Here is a 20,198-nt window from a genome sequence, read left to right on the forward strand (position 1 = left end):
CTCACCCCACTACCTATTCTGATCAAATCCTTCAACCTACATGATAGTTATGGCCATGACACTCAAATCATATTACAGATGGAAAATTAAAAGGACTTGGACAAGTCAGAAGTAGACCAACGTCTTTTAGCTGTGGACCAGTGGATGTTGAATAACCATCTTAAACTTAATTAATCTAATCCAAGATCTTGATATGCAGAAATTAGAATAACTACCATCCCTCCTTAGACTGCCACAGGATCATAGACCATCTCTACCAACATTAACAGACATAAAAAACCTGGGAGTAATTGTATACTCCAGTCTGTTTCTTGTTCCTCAAGAAAACCATGACAATAGAAGTGCCTTTTGTTCCATGTGTAACCCAAGATGGATTTCCCCACATCTACAATTTCTGAAGAAGCTCCAGACCCTAATCTCCATCGTTCTATCACATCTCGACTATGCAAAGGACTTTACAGGGTGTTATTTATTGTTATTATCCAGAATGCCCAGTAAAACAATTAGGGCATGTTCAAATACTCAACCATATTTCACAGCCATAGAAGCCCTTTATAGACTAGCAATCGTCTGATAATCAACTTGCAAGTCTTTGTGTGCCACTCCGGACAGTCTATGGCAAAGGACCAATATTTATCCAGGTAAAGCTCAAACGATATGCACACAAGAGAAGAACGTGCTCCAGGTTAGCATCACATCTCTGCAAATAAAAAAGAGGGAATCAGTCGAACTTCCTTCTCTCTACAAGCGGTGAAGATGAAATTCATTGCAAACTTTCGGATTAGTCATATGATTATTTAAACCCTCTTCATTCCCTGAGCACTGCATGGGTAGTGCTAAGGAACTGGAAGTCATAAACTGGAGAAAATACTTTTCATATTGACAGCACAACCCTGGATGGTCCTCTGAACAGCTTCTGATGTTGTACTCTGGATTCAGTGACACATTGGTATTGTGAAGCATACCTCTAGCATGCTGACATCACAAACTCAGAAATCGAGAGATGCCACTGCTGACTGTGAAAGCTATGGCATGCAGTAGCAAGTCCAGGGGCCATAACTCTTTGGCTCCAATGTCCATAGTAGAGTCTCAGAAAGTGGAGACTCTTCCTTGCAAACTGTGTCTCTCTTAAATTGATTCCTGCTTAAGGATTTTGATAGGACCATGGTCCCTGACCTGATATCACCCTTCGACATCAGGCAGTGTATAAGGGGGAGCGGACCCCTGTTAGCAACTCTCCTGAATCCTTAATAAGACCAGGTTTTTCCCCACCTATAGAGGTAGTGTGGGGCGGTATTGAACCTCCGATCAACCCACTAGGGATGAGAAAGTCCACTGGGCATCCAGGAAAAATGATCCCCTGATAATAAAGTTTGACTCTCTGAGGGCCCAAAAGATTTACAGACTTTAATTATACCTTCAAAGCCCTCTGTTATCTTGGAGACTATCCTACCTCATTCCCGTGGGGAGGAAAGCCTACTTGATAGCATGCAATAGCGAAATGCTGAAGTTTCACCTGAGAGCCTAGGGACAGACTCCTCTTTAAGGGGTACAATTACATGAAGACCTTCCTGTCCCTAAGAAATGTTCAGGATATCAGCCCTCCAATCTTTGAGAGTCAGCCCCCTCCCTTACCCCTTAAGATTCTTCCACCAACACCAAGAAAGAATGACCTTGGTTGAAGCTTCCCCTCATGGTTTAAGGCCCATAATTCTTCCCACTCCTGTGCCTCCCCCAACATGAGCCGCCTTAATAAACTCTTACAACCCCATGAAGACTAAAAAGGGGAAGGGGAATTTCCACTAGGAACTAAAATTTACAAAAGGTGGAGTAAGCCTCTTCTGGTACTGGTTGTCTCCAGCGAGCCTCTTTTTTTCCACTTCAACTGAGGAGATTGGTGCGTTTCCTACTAGTCTGCCCATCCCTTCCCCCCCGGCCAGGCATGAGGAAAGACTTGTGCTAGGAATCCCGACTCCTCATCCTATTTCTATATTGTTTTTTTTGCTAGACTAGAAATGATTCCTTATACCCAGGGACTTTTCAGGTCATTGGAGTAGAGGCTGGGCAGTACATCTTCTCCCCACGGTAGCTCAGGTGTAGACAGGTTACAGGCTGCCTGGCTCCCTACTTCATGTCTGATGTTTTTGCTTGACTCAAAATGATTTCTAGTGTCCAGGGGTATCTTAAGATTCTTCTGAGGGGACATACCATTGATCTTTGCTCCCTGAGGGGCCTGGTGCAGATGGTGGGTATAGCCACATTGGAGCACGACTTGTGCCAAGCCCAGCTATCCACTTGGTTTCTGTTTTTTCGTTCCCCACCAAAAATAAATCTGGTGTCCAGGGACATTTCAAGTTACCTGAAAGGTCAAATCGGGGAGTGCATTATCCCTCTGCTCCCCTTTTCAGTGATGGTTCTTCAAAATGGAATACAACTCCGTGGATGCAGCTGGCTCGTGGAAGATTGATGGGTAGTAGCCCAATGCTATTTCCTTTGGTAAAGGATGCTAGAGAAACAAGACTGTAACTTGTTGGCAGTAAGGTGAATTGGGTGTGGGTATTTAAGGCCTTGTTTTCAGGAAGCACTAGGAAAGTGGTAGTGCCTCATTGGCTATGAATAGAACACTACTAAAACGGCACCTCTGCCCAAATCAAATCCTGACTGAACAGGAGACAGTCTTCTTCTTTCATACCCTGAACTTACACTACTTGTGTGACTGTTCCCGCTGTAACAGACCTGGCTTTTCGAACTTCGAAGGACATTTTTATTCACGATTTTAACTTCTAATTATGTGTGTATCTCCAGATCAGTTTTTAAATACTACGGCATTTTATTTTTTTGTGATGGTTTTCATTAACTATACAATAAAGAATGTACTTACTTACTTACTTCTCCTTCGACCTGCTGCACAACTTTATTCACCAAGCACAGTTTCCTTAATTGGCATTTCAGCTACCTATTGTGACAGGAATTTGTGATGTTAAACATGTCACTCTGTAGCCCCCCCATTGTTGCTGGGATTAGAAGCTGAAAAGAAGAACAGGGAAGTATGAACTGAATGGTTACCTTCATAATGCTGTGCAGTAAAACGTTGGAATATTACAGCAAATACTTTCAAGATTTGCGAATTGCTGTTGTCATGGATTATGTCAAATATTTTTGAGGCAGTAGGCCCGTACCAGTCACCTATAATGGAATATGGTGAGAAAAGGGGATAAACTAAGCAATTGGGGTCCAGATATAAGACCAAAACAGGAGTGAAAGGCGTGTAAAATAAAACAGACATTCTGGAAAGCTCACAGAAATCTAACATGGGTTTAATGTAAAAATAACCAGCAAGCATCAAAAATAATTTAAGTGCACCAAACCATGTCAGCAGGACAGAGCTTCACCCCTAGTAATTTGGAGCATTTTAGTGATACATTTATAGACTTTTTCTTAATGCGGATGAATTAAGGAAATCGAAGTTACAGATCGACACTAATGAACAGCTGTCATTCTCTTCTCTTGGGGGTAAGAATGTTAGAAGACCTCTAAGGCGATACAGTCAGAGTAAAATGTCTGATTTCAGTTATTTCCTCAGTTCTTGCTCCATTACGCGTGCTCCACAACAAAGCTTCTGCCACTATAATAGTTAGGCTAAATGTGTATTGTATAAAATGGAATAAGAAAATACGTACTTGAATACTCAAAAATACTAAATATTTGCAAATGCTAAGGCTTTGGTGTGCTTTAAGCTGGTCTAAAATAAATTCACAGTTGTTAATACAAATAGAAAGTTATTAGAAAATTTTACATCTTCTGGGCTGAAGTGAGATATATAAGGGAGAGAATGTTTAAGAATGGCCCTCATTGGTCACCAGATTTGAGATGTAACCAGTGAAAGGGATAAAGCAGAACATGAAGGAATTACAAAGAAAGTATGAGGTGAAATGATGCATGAAAAGAGTGAGACTTGGAGAATATGAAACAAAAGGGATAGAGAGAAAAGTAAAGCAAGCGAGGCTTAATTGGTGTTTCAAACTTTTTGTGTAGTTCAGAGTTATTACTCAACAGTTATACCAGTAATTGAAACATTTTGCAACATGATATTGTCTTTGTGAATTACATCATCCTCTGTCGTACGGTTTTCACTTTTCAGTAGGGACTGTTCGTTTGTTGGACAACATTAACATTGAGATGTGCCATACTGATTCTATGCACCCCCTCAGTATATGTTGGCCAGAAGACCTGCTATCTCACAGTTCCACCATAAGTGCCCCTAAACCGGGCAAGGTAACAAATGGTTTGGGCAAACTTGGAACACGACAACCCTGACCCCCAAGCAACCATAGTGACAGATCTAGAACCTTTGCGCTCAGTCACTCGTGCTCTGAGAGATATAAAAGAAATGCACAAAGGGCCATTTTCAATAGTTATTGAACCATTGTGATTCCTTTATATAATATATGCGCTGCAATGATTAATATACAAAGGCAGACGAAAGTGATTAACAGTATAAGGACAGTAAAAAGAATGAAAGATTTCACCATTGTGCTAAAACAGTGTATATATGCGGCCATAGGAGTACTGTATATACTGTACTACTACTACTATGTGTCTCTTAACCTAGGTGCCAAGGGCAGGTGTTCTGCCAAGAATCTATTGGATGATCTAAATCCCCATTACCTGAAAGCAAGGTATGTAGGTCCCGGTCTTGTTCACAAATTGGACATCCCTCGCAGAGGGTACACAGGAATCAGCTGGGCTGAGACTCCCACGATAGTGATTGCCTCGCAATGACAGCAGAGTGCTCCTCTAATTTAAGCACAGAGGAACGTGTGTATTAACAAAAAAACAGCATCCATGCTTCCATTACGAGGCTTCAGCCAAGCTGGCATTATTTATTGTCTCTATGATAGCGCTGTCACCTTATGTCTAAATAATAAAGAACAACATTTGCACAATGTGTGCTCAGGTCTTGTAGTGAATATTCAAGGTGTCATGATAGTGTACTTACGAAGTGCTATTGTAAGCAATGTGCTTTCAGAGAAACTAACCCTGCACGGTCACTCAAGCAAATGTGTGTCAAAAGTCATTGTGTGGAAAAGGAAGGCAACTTTAGGAATGTGTAGATGTAAAATGGCAGTGTTTCTTCCTGGGCCTAACCTAGCCATGTGACACCTCCATAATCAATTAATAATGTAACACAAAATGATCTATAATCTACATAGAGACAATACATATGTTAATTAGCACCTCTCAGCATTGGCATAGTAAAAATAAAATGATTTATTTAGTTTATTTGTACAGCGTCTCCCCAGGCAAATGCTAAAATTCAATTTTAGTTTAAGATAAAACAGAAGTAATGGGTCATATATTAGCCTTCTTTCCTATGAAATTTCACAACTGTTGATTTTAATGTCCCTACCCTTTGATTGCTTTTCCAGGAGGATGGAATTGAATTCATTTACAATGAAAACACAGTGAAAGAGAGCAATAATATCATGGATAAATGGGTTCTTTCCTTCACCCAGTCACTTGTTCAGTTCTTCAAGCTAGAAATGGCTGGTAAGTTGCATAAGAGAAAATTGTGTTATGATGAGTGATTTGTCTATAACCTATGTGTGCTAGTATGGGCTGTATGCTGTGTTTCATATAGTATATCAGTTTACTTTCATAAAAAGTGCAGATGTAAATGAACTCAGAAAATCATCTGGTTGCTCCATAGTGTGGCTATTAAAAACACATGTGAACTGATTTGGTGGGAGGGTCCCAGGGTAATTGGCAGTTATTGGGGCCCAAATGTAACATTTGGAGTGACTTATCACTAGTGATCTGTGGCCTCCTTGCTCTTGGACCCAAACTGAAGCCTAAGTATTTCAATGTAGCGCTGGAGTCTTAAGACAGCAAGAAAGAGCAACCCAGAGCCGTATTGTGGACAGACACTCAAAACTGAACAAAACACCTATAAGTCCCAATAAATCAATGTTCAGTTCGTTTTTTGAAAAAGTAAACACACTTTAATCTACATACTGATGAAAACCGCCATAAAATTTCAAATGGGCACAGAGAACATTGGACCTCTTGAGCACCTCCTGAGCACTGGGTCAGAATAGAAATGTCTTTAAAAACACTGATGGTAACGAACCCCTATTTGAGGTAGTTGACACAAGATGTACACAATACAGAAACCTTTGCTCATGGTGTTTGTCATAGGGCTTATTCAGTGAAAAAAAAACCTTGCCTATTGCCTTTGTCTCAGGGATTAAGAATACATAATCCAGTACCTACAACATTTATCATCAGTTTTACACATTGTACAAGACATTGTACTATTGACTTTGGCACAGGGCTTATACAATATGGATGCCCTGGCCTATAGTATTGGACCTAGTGCTTGCACAATGCAAGACCTCTTGATTATATTATTTAGCAAAGTCCTCGGTTTGAGACTTGGCACAGTGTTCACAATGAAATGAATTAAAGATGTGTGCCAATTAATATAAATCTGTACAAAACCACTATAAAATAGTCAGGATACATGGTGTTTGAAATTCTAAAACAATGATTAAAATACATTTAAAAACTATAAAATCAGGATATGTTAAAGCAGTTAGACAAACATGATGTAATTGGGCCTCTACTTGCCCCCTGGATGTCCCTACGTCAAACCGACTTCAAGCCCTGCGGCACCTGTCACAAGATGTCTATAACCCTCTTGTGCTTGTGGTTTTCTGGAGCGCGACCACGACCCGAAAAAGTGCCTCGACTGCTGGGCCATGAATCCAAAGACTTTGTGGGAGTGGTCCAGAAAGTAGCTGGAGGCCCAGTGGTCGGCTCCATATCTCTCAAGGTCTCATTCAAGAGGAATGTCTCAAGGCGGTTCGGGGAGCCCCCACTCCTCGTCGCACAGGTCATCAGGTACTTTCAAACACAAGAAAAAGGCAAAGAAGCACAAACACACTTTGCCTTCTCCCTGTCGGTCGGCGGACACAACGCAGGATTCGGAGCGTCGTCGCTCAAAGGCTCTGTCTCCGGTGCCTGAATCAGGGATGACTCCATACCTCCCTTCATTTCTGGGAGCTGGAGCGTCCCTTGCCCAACTCTGACAATTTTACTAGGCCCAACACCTCGTCTTTGGGCAGCATTACTCCGCCGGCGCGCCTTGGGCCCAGCGGAGCTGGTTGGGGTTCCTGGGCCTTCGATGCTGGTGGCTCGGGCGCCGGATGGCCCCCGCGGATTGAGGCCTGGATCTCACTTGTCTTTCTCTGCTGCCGGTCGTCCCCCCGGCTGGCGCCGTCCCCATCCTCATCCTTGAGTTGGACCTGGAGCCGTATGGACGTTGCCTGATGTCACAACTGACACAGGAGGGGTTTTGTTCCCTTGTTTATCCCTGGTGATCCCTACCGACCAAAGGGTGGTAATGAGAACTGGGAGGGGTCGCTTGACCATTTAGCAGATCAGCTTGTAGAACCAGACTGGCAAGAGGACCTGGGTGATGCCAGTGGTCTGGACACTTCTCCAGATATTGATTTGCTTACATCCCCTACCGTGGCTAAGGAGGAGGGATCGTCCAATGCTGTGGTGATGTGAAGGGTGTCTGAGGATTGGGCCTTGAGCTCCCTTCAGTGGCGGTCAGGACTAACCTGACAGCAGTGCTTCAGCCTGCGGCGTCCACTTCTGAACCCCTATTGCCATTTAATGAAGCCCTCACTGATGTCCTCCAGGGTACGTAGACCAAGCCCAGCATGGAAGCTCCTGTGGAGCAGACGAATGCCCGCCGGCGCAACCGCCCGGCTCCAGTTGACCCAGTGCTCTTAACCCAACACCCTTCCCCCGAGAGCTTGGGGGTCCAAGCCTCTTCTTCAAAGGGCGCGTTCTCTCTCTACAGATAGAAAATCCAAGAAGCTGAACCATCTTGGGAAGCGTCTGTGCTCATCCTCCAGCTTGGCACTGCTGTCTTGTTTTTTGCGACAAAGCAGACTCTGCTCTGGAGCGCTTTAAAGATTATCGGGCTACGGCCAGATCCTTGGGCCTCGCTGCACCTTCTCGCCCACTCCAGTCTGCTTTTCGTCCCTTTCGTGGCTAAGGAAGGGGCACCCAACCACGTCCGACCCAGTCTAGCCACCGGCTTATGCAAGCTTTCCAGCATATGCGTGGCCGCGGACGAGGAACCCAGCAACCTCCCGGGTCTGGGAGCCCGCGGGCGGACCAGTCCACCCTTTCCCTCCCCTGCAGTAGCCTCCAAACTTTCCTAGTCCGACGTTTCGGGCGCATCATGGCCAGTGGGAGGCAGGATTTGCCATAATCTCCTCCGCTGGCTGTCCATCACGTGGGTTTTGCATATCGTCTGAAGGGGCTGCTCACTCCCCTTCGAGACTACCCCTCCCTCCATGCCACTGGCTTTCAATCACGTCGGAGGATCATTTGGTGCTTCTCTTCCAGGAAGTCTTGGCTCTCTTAGACAGGGGAGCTATGGAGTGGGTCCCTGCGCCAGAAGTAGGCCGTGGTTGCTATTCCCGCTACTTTCTGGTGTCCAAAAAGAACAAAGGCCTGCGTCCTATTCTAGACCTCCGAGCCCTCAACCGCTTCCTTCTGAAGAAGTTCAAAATGCTCATGTTGACTTAGGTCCTGTCTTCCTTCGACCCGGGAGACTGGATGGTGGAGTTTGACTTTCAGGATGTCTATTTACATATTCCCGTCTTGCCAGCCCACAAATCCTATCTTGGGTTCACGGTGGGCCAAGAGCACTTTCAGTTCACAGTGTTCCCCTTTGGCCTTATAACTGCCCCTATGGTGTTCACGAAAATGATGGCGTTTGTCGCAGCTCAGATCAGGGATTCCAGTCTTCCCCTATCTAGATGACTGGCTGTTGAAGGCGGGCTCGCCCCAGGCTATCTTATCCCATCTCCAGACTACTGCGGACTTCCTGCACTCGCTGGGGTTCACTATAAATGTGCCAAAGCCGCAACTCTTTCCCTCTCAGATGCTCCCTTTCATCATAGCTTTTCTGGACATAGTGCAGTTTTGGGCCTATCCTTTTGAGCAGCGAGTCCGGGATATTCAGGCTATCATAGCGATGTTTCAGCCTCTATCCCTAATTTCGGTGAGAATGACTCTGAGGCTTCTGGGCAGGCATATGGTACTTCAACAAACAGGGCGGGCGGGGTCATGGACCCTATGTCAGGAGGCTCTTCGCCTCTGGACAAGACTGGAACATCAGGGCATGACCCTGGTCGTTCAACACCTGGCGGGTTCTCTGAACGCCAGGGCAGACAAACTTAGTCGTCGGTGCTTGGTCAATCACGAATGGCTTTTTCATTCAGAGGTGGTGCAAGGTCTCTTTCAGCGTTGGGGAGAGCCTTGGTTAGATATGTTCACCACTGACGAGTACGCTCAATATCAGCAGTATTGTGTGTTGGGGTTTCCAAGGAAGGACTCGCTCGGTTGCGCCTTTCGTCGCAATACGAGCTGCGGCCTCCTGTACGCCTTTCCGCCTATACCTGTGGAACTCCACGTGCCAATGCAGTGGTTGCTGTCATAGCCCCAGTGGAATGAGCCCGCAGCGCCACTGGAGGATCGTTCTTCGCGAAGGCGTAGCAGATCTTTATGCAATGGCCAACCCCCCAACGAGATATGGTACGTTTTTGAACAACCCGGCCTTTCTTGGCACGTACATATCAAATAAAAAGTTGATCATACAGCTGGAAATTTTTGGTGCGGACAAGATAGAATGACAGCACACATTTAGGGTCCAGATGCATCTGTCACCGCTGTTAGATCGGGTTGGGGAAGGGAGAGGGATTTGCCTCTGACCCATGCTTTTATTTCATTAGCCACCAACACTGTGATCTGTATTATTATGTGTTTGTTGCGTGAGCTAGTGAGCACCAATTGTATGTGTATATTGGACTCTGTATTATTCATGTTCTACACAACCGGTTTTAAATAACAAAAAGTTTTCTATAAGAATTTAAAGTGGTACCCTATTTTTATATTTTCTGTTCTTTTCTATGTTGCACTGAGTGACACACTTTTCATGACTTGGTTACTGTATGATTGTTATCTACTTCTTTTTCCCTTAAAAATGACTATCACTGATCATTGTATCTGTTCTATTGTTGATTGGCCCCAGATTTTGGTGAATAGGGCTGCCCCTGTTGGATGTAATAAGCTCCTGTTTGTCTGACGCAATCCATGATGTCGTCCACTGGAGCCGGGTTCAACCCCACGTTCTTAACTGTTACTGGAACATCATTGAAGTTGCCTGAAATATCTGAGCAGTATAAAGTTAGAATTTGAACTGAAGAACTAGGGCCCATTATGTTGTGGAGGAGATAGTTGGCTCCTCACCCATAGACATGTGTTATACAGAAGATGATGATTCCAAGTGCTCACCATCTGCTTCCTCTTTGTTACTCTGATACATGTCTTAGAAAGTGAAAATGTCCTAGATACCTATCCTGGAAAGGGCATTTCTCTCGGCTCTGAGCCCTGAGAAAGACTGTATCCTCCTTTACCACAGGGTTGCTCAAGGCTGCAGGAACTCTGGACATGACTTATTCCTAATTATTAGACTGTGGTCTTATAATGTACTTCTTCATTTGCAAAGCCCTTTCTTCTGTTCATTGAGCCTCTACTGTAACCTGTCTTGGCTGCCTAAGAAAAACTTTTATTGGGTGCAGCAGTACACAGGCACATTTCTAAATGTCATAGGCCTGCTGTGGGTGACCCACTTGTTTTTTGCCTGCACTCTAGTCTCAAGAGCGCCTGGTGGTTCAAGCTTCATCTTCCAAAATGAACCCTAACGTTTTGCCTTTGCCCCCTGTGACCACAGGGTCAAAACATCTAGATGCTGTGGTCTGAAAGGTTTTTGTTTCAGGCAGTCTCACTCTCTGTACAGAGAATTACGCATGCCTGCTGGGTTACTGTTGCACTTCTTGTGGGAATTAGCAAGAATGGCAGCCATAAGCCTACTGGAAGACATGTAGAAACCCTTTCCCAAATTGGTCAGTGATGGATTGGATAATTCAAAACAGATTTTGGAGTGTGACTTGGATTCTGCAGATGCCAGGCCAAGCCAGGCCCATGGATAGAGCATCCTTATTATGTGGACATACCTGTTTGCGTTAGACTGTTGTTTCGCGAGTCATGAAAGCCACTCTAAGGGATATGCCCTTTGATGGCGATCAACTTTGTGTTTAAAAGCTGATTCCTCCCTATAGCACTTCAAGAATAACAGGTCTGTGGCATGGTTTTGTCTGTGAGGCAGTACCATCACCGATACAGAAAATTCAGGGTCTGTCCAGAGCTCAGCTATCACTGCAGAGATAGCCATAGCCGCTACTCCTGACACTTCATTGTACCTCTCCTTTTGATGCAGGCGTGGATCAGAAGGTGCCATTAGCAGCTGTAGCAGACCCTCTTCCACTACTGCATCTGTTGCCTTAGAGCATGGGTACTCACAAACTTTCTGTCGGGGGGCCAAATTTACAGTGTGCTTTGTGGCCGAGGGCCGCACTGTTAGGGGTGGGGTTAGTGGGGGCGGGATCAGTGGGGGCGGAGCTAGAGTAAAAAAAACTGGTTTATCCTCACATGCTCAGACATACTCATACTCACTTACTGACAGTCAGTTTCATTAATTCTTGCTCACTACCTGTCACTAAGTCTCCCTCTCACTCACACACACACATCCATTCAAACACGCATTCACACATACAGACACAACACACACTTTAAAGCTTTTTTTTTACTTATCCCTGAGGCCAGTAAATGTCCCATTCCAGCTCCTGGTTCCAATTTGCATTACGCTATCAGTGAATAATAAGATATTATTCACTATTAGTGTGATAACAAATAGCTCCTTATGCCCATAAATGCTTACCACTGCTGTGTTCTTGGCACTGATTTGCCACTTGTGGGGTCAGGGATCTCAAAAGCAATGTTAGGAGTTGCAAGAGGATAGCCAGTGGCCACAGCTGCAGCCTCTGGTAGGCCCTAAATATCTTAGATTTGGTGTTATTGGCACTCTGGACTGGTGAAAGACTCTTCCAGAGGAGATTTTTTTAAACGTTTTTTTTCGTGGGCTTTTGCAGTCTGAGGTACTTAGCAGCTGAAACCACGCTCCATTACAGGCAGTGTCGATGTCATGTATGTACACAGGGTCCATCACCATGTTACTGTCAAGCATAGAACTGAACACACGCACAAAAACAAAAGCTTCACGGAGGAGTTCTCTCGTCACTAGATCATGATAAAGGGCCCTGCCTTACAGAGGGATGGCTCCGTCTTTGCCCCAAGTGTGCACTAAAAGTAGATTCTAAACCAGTGACCTGCTTGGCCACTTCCACACACAGCAGTGACGGCTTCCCTCACGCTCCACTTCTTCCAAACCTCTTTGAGTAACATGCACCCCTTCAATCTTCACGTACTCCCCAAAGATTGGATACCAACCCTGTGCATTGCGTTTAGAAATGTGTCCCATGATCGCTAAAATGTAACATGAGTGGCACCACAGCTACGCTCTGTTTATTGATGCTGGTCGTGTAAGTTTAAAAACACACAATTCTCCAATGTACTTTAAAAAGAACAGCGCCACCTACTGTCGCATGCACATACATAAATATGCAAAACCACGGAATAAACATGTATATAACATTTTAGCCCCCTCGAAGATCCCGAAGAAAAACTTCACATTTATGTCAAACCCCGAAGGATATGTTTACATTTTGCATTATTAATTAGGTCTAAAAATAGAACAAAAAAAACAGATGACCAGCAATAACAGTGATGCCAATTGCATACACTTACTTGTTTCGGAGAGGCACCATTTATTTCAACGGGGCACTAAATCTCATCTTCTTCAGTTGGGCACACACTGCTTTCATTCGCGCCGTGGTGAATCCGACGTAGGTGGGCGTGGACAAGGGCAGGTAAAGGGAGCAACTTGTAGTGCCTTCTTTTTAAACCCTCACCTGCCGCGACATAGGGACGCAATCCTATGACGTCAAAGTGGCAGGTGAGTGCGGGGGCCGCAGGTCAGCATGCAAGTAGGTGAGGGCGGGGGCGCAGGTCAGCATGCAAGACACTAATTGTCTGCGCATGCCCATTTCTAGGTAAATGCGGCCCCCCGAGGAATCACAAAAGCAGTAATGGTCAAGTCCGTGACTGTTCTTGTTTTCCCTGGGGGGCCGCAAGGAGAGGTCTGGCGGGCCGCAATTGGCCCGCGGGCCGTACTTTGAGTACTGCCGCCTTAGAGCCTCCCTGACTACCCCCCCCTCTTCACCAGTTGGGAGTTGATAACAACAAACTGTTGAGTCATCCAGTGTACTTCTTAGTCGACAGAAAAGACAGTGGTCCGAGACCCTTTCTGGATCTCCACCTTTTGAACTTGTTCATTGTGCCTGAAAAGTTCAAAATGCTTTCTCAGAGCTGTAGGAGAGTAGGGTCTGCTATCTTATGATCACCCCAAATTTTTGCTTTTTGCTTCACTGGTTTCTGACTTAATGTGGCTGTGGGCCTGCTAATCAGACCCACAGCCTGCTGTTCTCTCTCTAAATTAATGCCAATGCACTCTAGGTGCATTACCAATTGGAACTGGTTCACCTTATAGGCCCCTGTAACAGTGTACCCTAGGTAGCTAGGGCATAGGTGTATTCAAGGCCTACCAGGGGCTGCAGCATGTATTGTGCCACCCCTGGCCTGGCCTAGCTATTTGACACAACTGGCTGATCACTCAGCTGGGGTAAGTTGGTGTAATCACCTCTTACGTAGGTATAGTATATCTATATCTAACCTATATGGACACATGTTAACCTATAAGCCACTCCTATGGAAGGCCTCGACAATCCTGGAGGCAGAGTGCTGGGTTTCATGTGAGATGGTGCTCTGGCATGAGCTGAGCCTGTCTGCAGCTTTCGCAACAACGTCCTTTAGCTGTTTCATGATATTGCCATACCATATACTCTTAAGTGCATTATGAACCTCGCGGTTAAATGCTATCTTTGGTTTGGCTTTATCAAAACATGTCGAGTAAGGTGTCGTACGAATTGGAATACTACCCCCTCGCCAATTCTGGCGACGGGGTAGCATTCCACCCTTCTAGAGGGACACGACATGTACCTAACCTGAAACCCGGGTAAAGTTAAACACGAGCCTCAGCATCACAAAATGGATGCTGCCACCACAGACACAAGTCTGACCTCCTGCTGCTGGGAGTCCTTCCAGCTTGGGAGGCTTGGACAAAGGGTTTCCTGTCAGGGGAGGTGCTTGCACCACTCCAGACAGGATTTTGTGTAGTGGGTTTGGGAGGGTGAATAGAATGAGACATGCCTGGGCAACACAAGGTGTCACTGTGCATATGCCAGTTCAAACCGGTCCTGGGGCTCTCCAGCCCCAGTCCTGGCGCAAAACTGGACAAAGGAAAGGGGGTGTAACCACCCCCCTTCCTGGTCCCACCCAGAGGAGGGACCTAGTAGATGATCCGGCCCCTAGATTTGGTTTAAGAGTAGGAGCTGTGTCCTAAGACTTCAGATCATCCTGAACTCGACTTGAAACTAAGAAGAAAACTGGACTTCGACATTCTGCTGCACAGAAGACTGAAGAGCATCTCCCTTGTGGCCAAGGAGTGACCACCCTGTGAATACAGGCACCATCCAGCAACTCGACGTCTGCTTTGCCACCACCTCCCGCCGGAGCCCGAGCCCCGAGCCCAGAGCCGACAAGACCTGGATTCCCAGACATCTCACAGCCGGATCCACAGTCCCTGAAAAGAAGAGACCCGTGGAGGCATCGAGAGGCGTGGGTCCGGCTATCTTGAAAGACCCCCGAGAAGCTGACTGCGCAGCACCCGAGGTACCCTCAACGCTGTGCTTTGGGGTTTGAGAAGCCCCACCACCGAGCAGCATCTGCACCGAAGATCAGCCCCCCAGCATCTCCACGATCTGCGTGGGGCCCTTTTGCACTTTGCCACTCGACACGTCGTCCCGGTTACTGGCCTGTTGGCTAGTGGCCATCTTGGCGACGAAATCGACAATCAACACCGCTGGTCTGGTTGCTCCAGACTGGCCCTCGCTCCTGTAAAAAGGAGCAGCCCCTCTGACCTTGCTGGTCAGAGCAACCAGCTTTCTTCCCTTCCTGCGTGACTTGCTTTTGCAAAGGCCTGTTTGCTTCAACCAAGTTGCCGACACCGCCATCAGCGAGAGCCTGCACGGGACAGCTCGTGATCGACTCCTGGACGTCGCTGACCTCTTCGTGTCCACGTGGCTGCAGAGACAAGCTTCCCTTCTTCATCTGTTGGCACCCGACATCGCCTGGTTCCCTCCTGGTTCCACGGTAGTCACTGGCTAGTGACTTTGAACATTGTCCCCTCTGCTTTCAGGTCTTCACATCTTCAGATCCATCCTTGGATCCACCGGAACTCTTCTCGAATGGCCGCCTGCAGCATCTTCATCTTCAGGCTCCATTGACCCGCACGACGAAACCCGACGCACTTTGAACCCTATGCACCCGCTTCCTGTGGGTGAGGTAACGCTGGCACTCCGGTGCTCCTGTTGAGAGAAACATCTCGTGTGTCTAGGTTTTAAGTTGTTAGGTTCTGGTCCATCCGGAAGGTTCCCTTTGCAGTAACTTTCTACTTTTTACGCACCCATTGAAAGTCTATTGGCGCCCGCGTGTAACTTCAAGCACTGCACACGCATCCCGTGGGCCTCCTAGTCACTAACTATTGCTAGTTCCTCGAAGTCCCAGCGATTCCCAAGGCCCAGGGCCTTCTCCCTTTTAGATACGTGGTCCTTATACCACTATTTTAGTATATGGTTTTAGGGGCCACCAGGGCCTATCCATATTGTGCAACTTTTGTGTATTTAAACCCTGTTTTGTTTTAACACATTTGCTTCTGTGCTCAAAAAGAGTATAGGGGATACTTGTAGTAAATAAATATATATATTTTCAATATATATGTGCGTGGTGTCCTTTCATTTGGTATTCAAGGAGAGTGTATATGGTAAAACAGCTTGCTTCACATGCCTTTACAGAGTTTAGCCTAAGACTGCTTTGTCCACGCTACCACTAGGATAGCTGGTCTATAAGGTTGACTTACAATCAATCATCATAAGGGTTGCTTGGCATGGTACAAGGTGATCACTAGAACTAGTGAGCATCATATACCAGGCCAACTTCTCACATTGGTGAGCAGCGGTTGGGATTTGAGCTTGCTGTTGTTTTACCATTACAATCTTTGAAAATATCATTTGAAAGATCATACAGGTACCTGCTAGGTACATATAAAACAAGACTAGTATACTTAAGTTCTACTGAACTTAGTTGTTGTAGAGGATAGGGAGTAGCACACCCTGACTACAACTACTAGATAGGTTTAGTAGGTAAACACCAGTGTAGGTAGATTGCAACATATCCACCAACACTAGAGCAATGTCTGGAGCAGAGGGGTCCACTGGACCTGTCCCTGTTGAGAGTGACCCTCCAAAGGCACCATCCAAATTTGCTATGTTAAACTTTAAAGAAAGGAGGCAGCTGTGTACCTTAAGAGGTCTCAGGACGGGTCAGAACCCTACCACAGCACACCTCAGAGAGCTTTTAGACCAGTCTGAAGCTCTAAAGACCTCCAATCCTGACCCCAAAGGGTCTGGAGAAGGAGGCTCTCCCTCTGAAGATGATAACACTAATGCCCCTGTCCCTGTCGTCCAGATAGATGAGGAAAACCAGAACACTGGAGATACTCAGCCTGAGGATGAGGAGGAGGAAGAGGAGGAAGAAGAAAGGGATTCTGATGATGAGAGACTTAGTCAGGTAGCAGTCAGGAGACTTAGCCAGGCTAACTTAAGCCAATTTGGGACTGAGTCAGGGTTAAACCCACTCAGTCCCCCAAGTGGACTTAACCAGGAGTCTAGGAGGAGAAGGAATCACTCAGGTGAATCTGACACTTCCCATGCTTCTAGAGGTTCTCATGGTCACTCCAGAAGGAGAATGACAACCCCTCAGAGGAAGGAACATGAGGCCAAAATGAGAGAGGCTGAGCTTAGGATCCAGAAGAGAGAGCTAGAAGTAGCCCTGATCCAAGAGAAGCTTGCTAAAGCAAGACAGCCTAGAGAGAGTGGATTAGGATCCACTGGTGGCAGCACTATCCCTAAGGATAAAGACAGGTCCTATGACAATAGAAACCTGAGTAAGATTGTGCCCCCCTACAAAGCTGGGGATGACATACACAAATGGATAACTGCACATGAGAGAGCCTGCAGAGTACAGCAGATCCCTCAGGAGCAGTGGGCAGCAATCTTGTGGCTCTCCTTTGAAGGTAGAGGCCGAGACAAACTCCTCACAGTTAGTGATGAGGATTCTAGAAACTACCTGGTCCTGAAGAATGCTCTGGGCTGGTCTGAATTTGTTGAATGTGCCACTAAGGCTCTGGAGGGCTGGTTGCTGGGGAGTAAGGTTACAGACTATGAAGGATTGTACAATTTACTTATGAGAGAACAAATTTTAAATAATTGTCAGAACCAGCAGTTGTATCAACACCTGATTGACTCAGATCTGACCTCTCCACAAGAATTGGGAAAGAGGGCAGACAAATGGGTTAGAACCAAGGTTAAGCAAAAGAACCAGAACCAGAACCAGGGTGGTGACCAAAAGAAGGCAGACCAGAAGGGTGGGGAGCAGAAAGCTAAAGACTAGAAGTCTTCAACAGGGCCCTAAACTAATACTGAGGGTGGGTCCCAAACTTCCAAGAAGAAGAAGAAAGAAGGTCAAAGGAAACCCTGGTGTAGTACCTGTAAAAACACCTCTCACTGGACCAGTGAGTGTAAAAAGGGTGGAGCCCCCAACACTGCAGCCCCTAAGGCACCTGCACCCAATAGTACAGTCAGCAGTGTTGGTCCACAAACTAAGGGGGTAGTGGGTATCACCTTGGGAACTGAGGGAGAGTCTGGCCTAGTCGGAACCCCTACACAGGCTGTTCTGATTTTTTATGTGGACATAGATGTGTCCACTACTGTGAGCCCCAGTAATCTGGGCAAGTACAGGCAGACACCTTTGATTAATGAAAAAGTGGCTCAAGCATACAGGGACACATGTGCCAGTGTCACTATGGTGACGCCTAGCTTTGTGGACCCTGGACAATACATACCAGGTGATAATTACCTGGTGACCAATGCCAGCAATGTCACTACTACACATAGTGTGGCAATTGTTAATTTCTCCTGGGGAGGGGTAACTGGCCTAAAAAGAGTTGTGGTTAGTGCAGATCTCCCAGTTGAATGTTTGTTGGGCAATGACCTGGAGAGCTCTCTATGGTCAGAAGTAGAGTACAGGACTCATGCAGAGATGTTAGGGATATCATCAAATGTCCTTGCTGTGACCAGGTCACAGGCCAAAAAGTGCCTCTCTGAACCTCAGGTCTTGGATCCTGGAACAATGGACCAAGCACCTACCAAGAAGAAGAACAGGAGGGTTAAGGCAGTGCCTTCCCACCTGCCTACAAGTGAGGATCAGCCTTCCCAGGAAGATGATCTTGAGACCCCTGAAGGAACTGTCCCTGAAGAACTTGAACCTGACCAGGTTGAGTTTCTGGGGACAGGGGGACCTTCTAGGGCAGACCTGGGGCAGGCTCAGTTAACCGGTCCTTCTCTTGAACCCCTCAGACCGCAGGCTGCTGCTGAGGCTGCTGGGAATGCCCATGGTACCCATAAAGTGTATTGAGATGATGGGCTCCTTTATTCAGAGGGTAGAGACCCCAAGCCTGGTACAACCAGGAGGTTGGTTACACCTCTGCAATTTAGGGGCTTCCTTCTAACCTTGGCCCATGATATTCCTTTAGCAGGACACCTAGGCCAGAACAAGACTTTGGACAGGCTTGTCCCTCACTTTCACTGGCCTCACATGTCTGAAGATACCAAGGAGTTTTGTCGCTCCTGTGTAACCTGCCAAGCCTGTGGCAAAGCAGGTGGCACCACAAAGGCCCCCCTGATACCACTACCTGTGGTGGGGGTCCCCTTTGAAAGAGTGGGGATTGATATTGTAGGTCCAATGGATCCCCCTACAGCATCTGGGCACAGATTCATACTGGTGGTGGTGGACCATGCCACCAGGTACCCAGAGGCAATTCCCCTTAGGACCACAACAGCTCCTGTTGTGGCCAGGGCCTTACTTGGAGTTTTCTCCAGAGTGGGGTTTCCTAAGGAAGTAGTATCTGATAGAGGTGCAAACTTCATGTCAGGATACTTGACAGCTATGTGGAAGGAATGTGGTGTCAACTACAAGTTCACCACTCCTTATCATCCACAATGTAATGGGTGTGTTGAAAGATTTAACAAGACCCTAAAGGGTATGGTCAAAGGATTACCTGAAAAGCTCAGGCAAAGATGGGACATCCTTCTACCCTGCCTTCTGTTTGCTTACAGAGAGGTCCCACAAAAGGGGGTTGGCTTCAGCCCCTTTGAATTGTTGTTTGGGCACCCTGTAAGAGGACCCCTATGTCTAGTGAGGGAAGGATGGGAGTTACCTCTCAGAAAGCCCAAGCAAGACATAGTGGACTATGTACTTGGTCTCCGCTCCAGGATGGCTGAGTATATGGAGAAGGCATCCAAAAACCTTGAGGCCAGCCAAGAATTACAAAAAGCTTGGCATGACCAAAAGGCTGTCTTGACTGAGTACCAGCCTGGACAGAAAGTATGGGTGTTGGAGCCAGTGGCCCCAGCAGCACTCCAGGACAAATGGTCTGGACCCCATACCATTGTTGAAAAGAAGGGAGAGGTTACCTACTTGGTGGACCTAGACACTCCCAGGAGCCCCCACAGGGTGCTCCATGTCAACAGATTGAAGGCATATGTTGACAGGGCAGACATGGGCTTGCTCATGGCTACAGATGAGGGGAAGGAGGAAGAGAGTGACCCTTTCCCAGACCTGCTGACTCAGAACCCTGAAGATGGCTCAGTTGATGGTGTGGCCTTGGATGGCAGCCTCACTGAACATCAGCAAAATGACTGCAGACAAGTTTTACAGTCGTATAGACATATGTTCTCCTTGACACCCAGTCAGACTAATTGGTGTACCCATGTGGTGGACACTGGTGACAGTCTTCCTGTGAAGAACATGATTTACAGGCAACCTGACCATGTCAGGGACTGTATAAAGACTGAGGTGGAAAAGATGCTGGAATTAGGTGTTATTGAGCCTTCAGAGAGCCCCTGGGCTAGCCCAGT

The 20,198-nt window shown here is 46.5% G+C and overlaps 1 protein-coding gene across 1 annotated transcript in view; it reads left to right on the forward strand.

Moving 5' to 3' along the window:
• Positions 1–20,198, forward strand: part of IARS1 (isoleucyl-tRNA synthetase 1) — a 548,404-nt gene that overhangs the window by 312,844 nt on the left and 215,362 nt on the right. Inside the window, exon 20 of the mRNA XM_078661397.1 lies at positions 5,430–5,550. Within this exon, the coding sequence (XP_078517523.1) occupies positions 5,430–5,550 (121 nt within the window). The remainder of the gene's footprint in view (positions 1–5,429; positions 5,551–20,198) is intronic.

This window comes from Lissotriton helveticus, chromosome 9, assembly GCF_964261635.1.
Source record: "Lissotriton helveticus chromosome 9, aLisHel1.1, whole genome shotgun sequence".
NCBI classification, from domain to species: domain Eukaryota; kingdom Metazoa; phylum Chordata; class Amphibia; order Caudata; family Salamandridae; genus Lissotriton; species Lissotriton helveticus.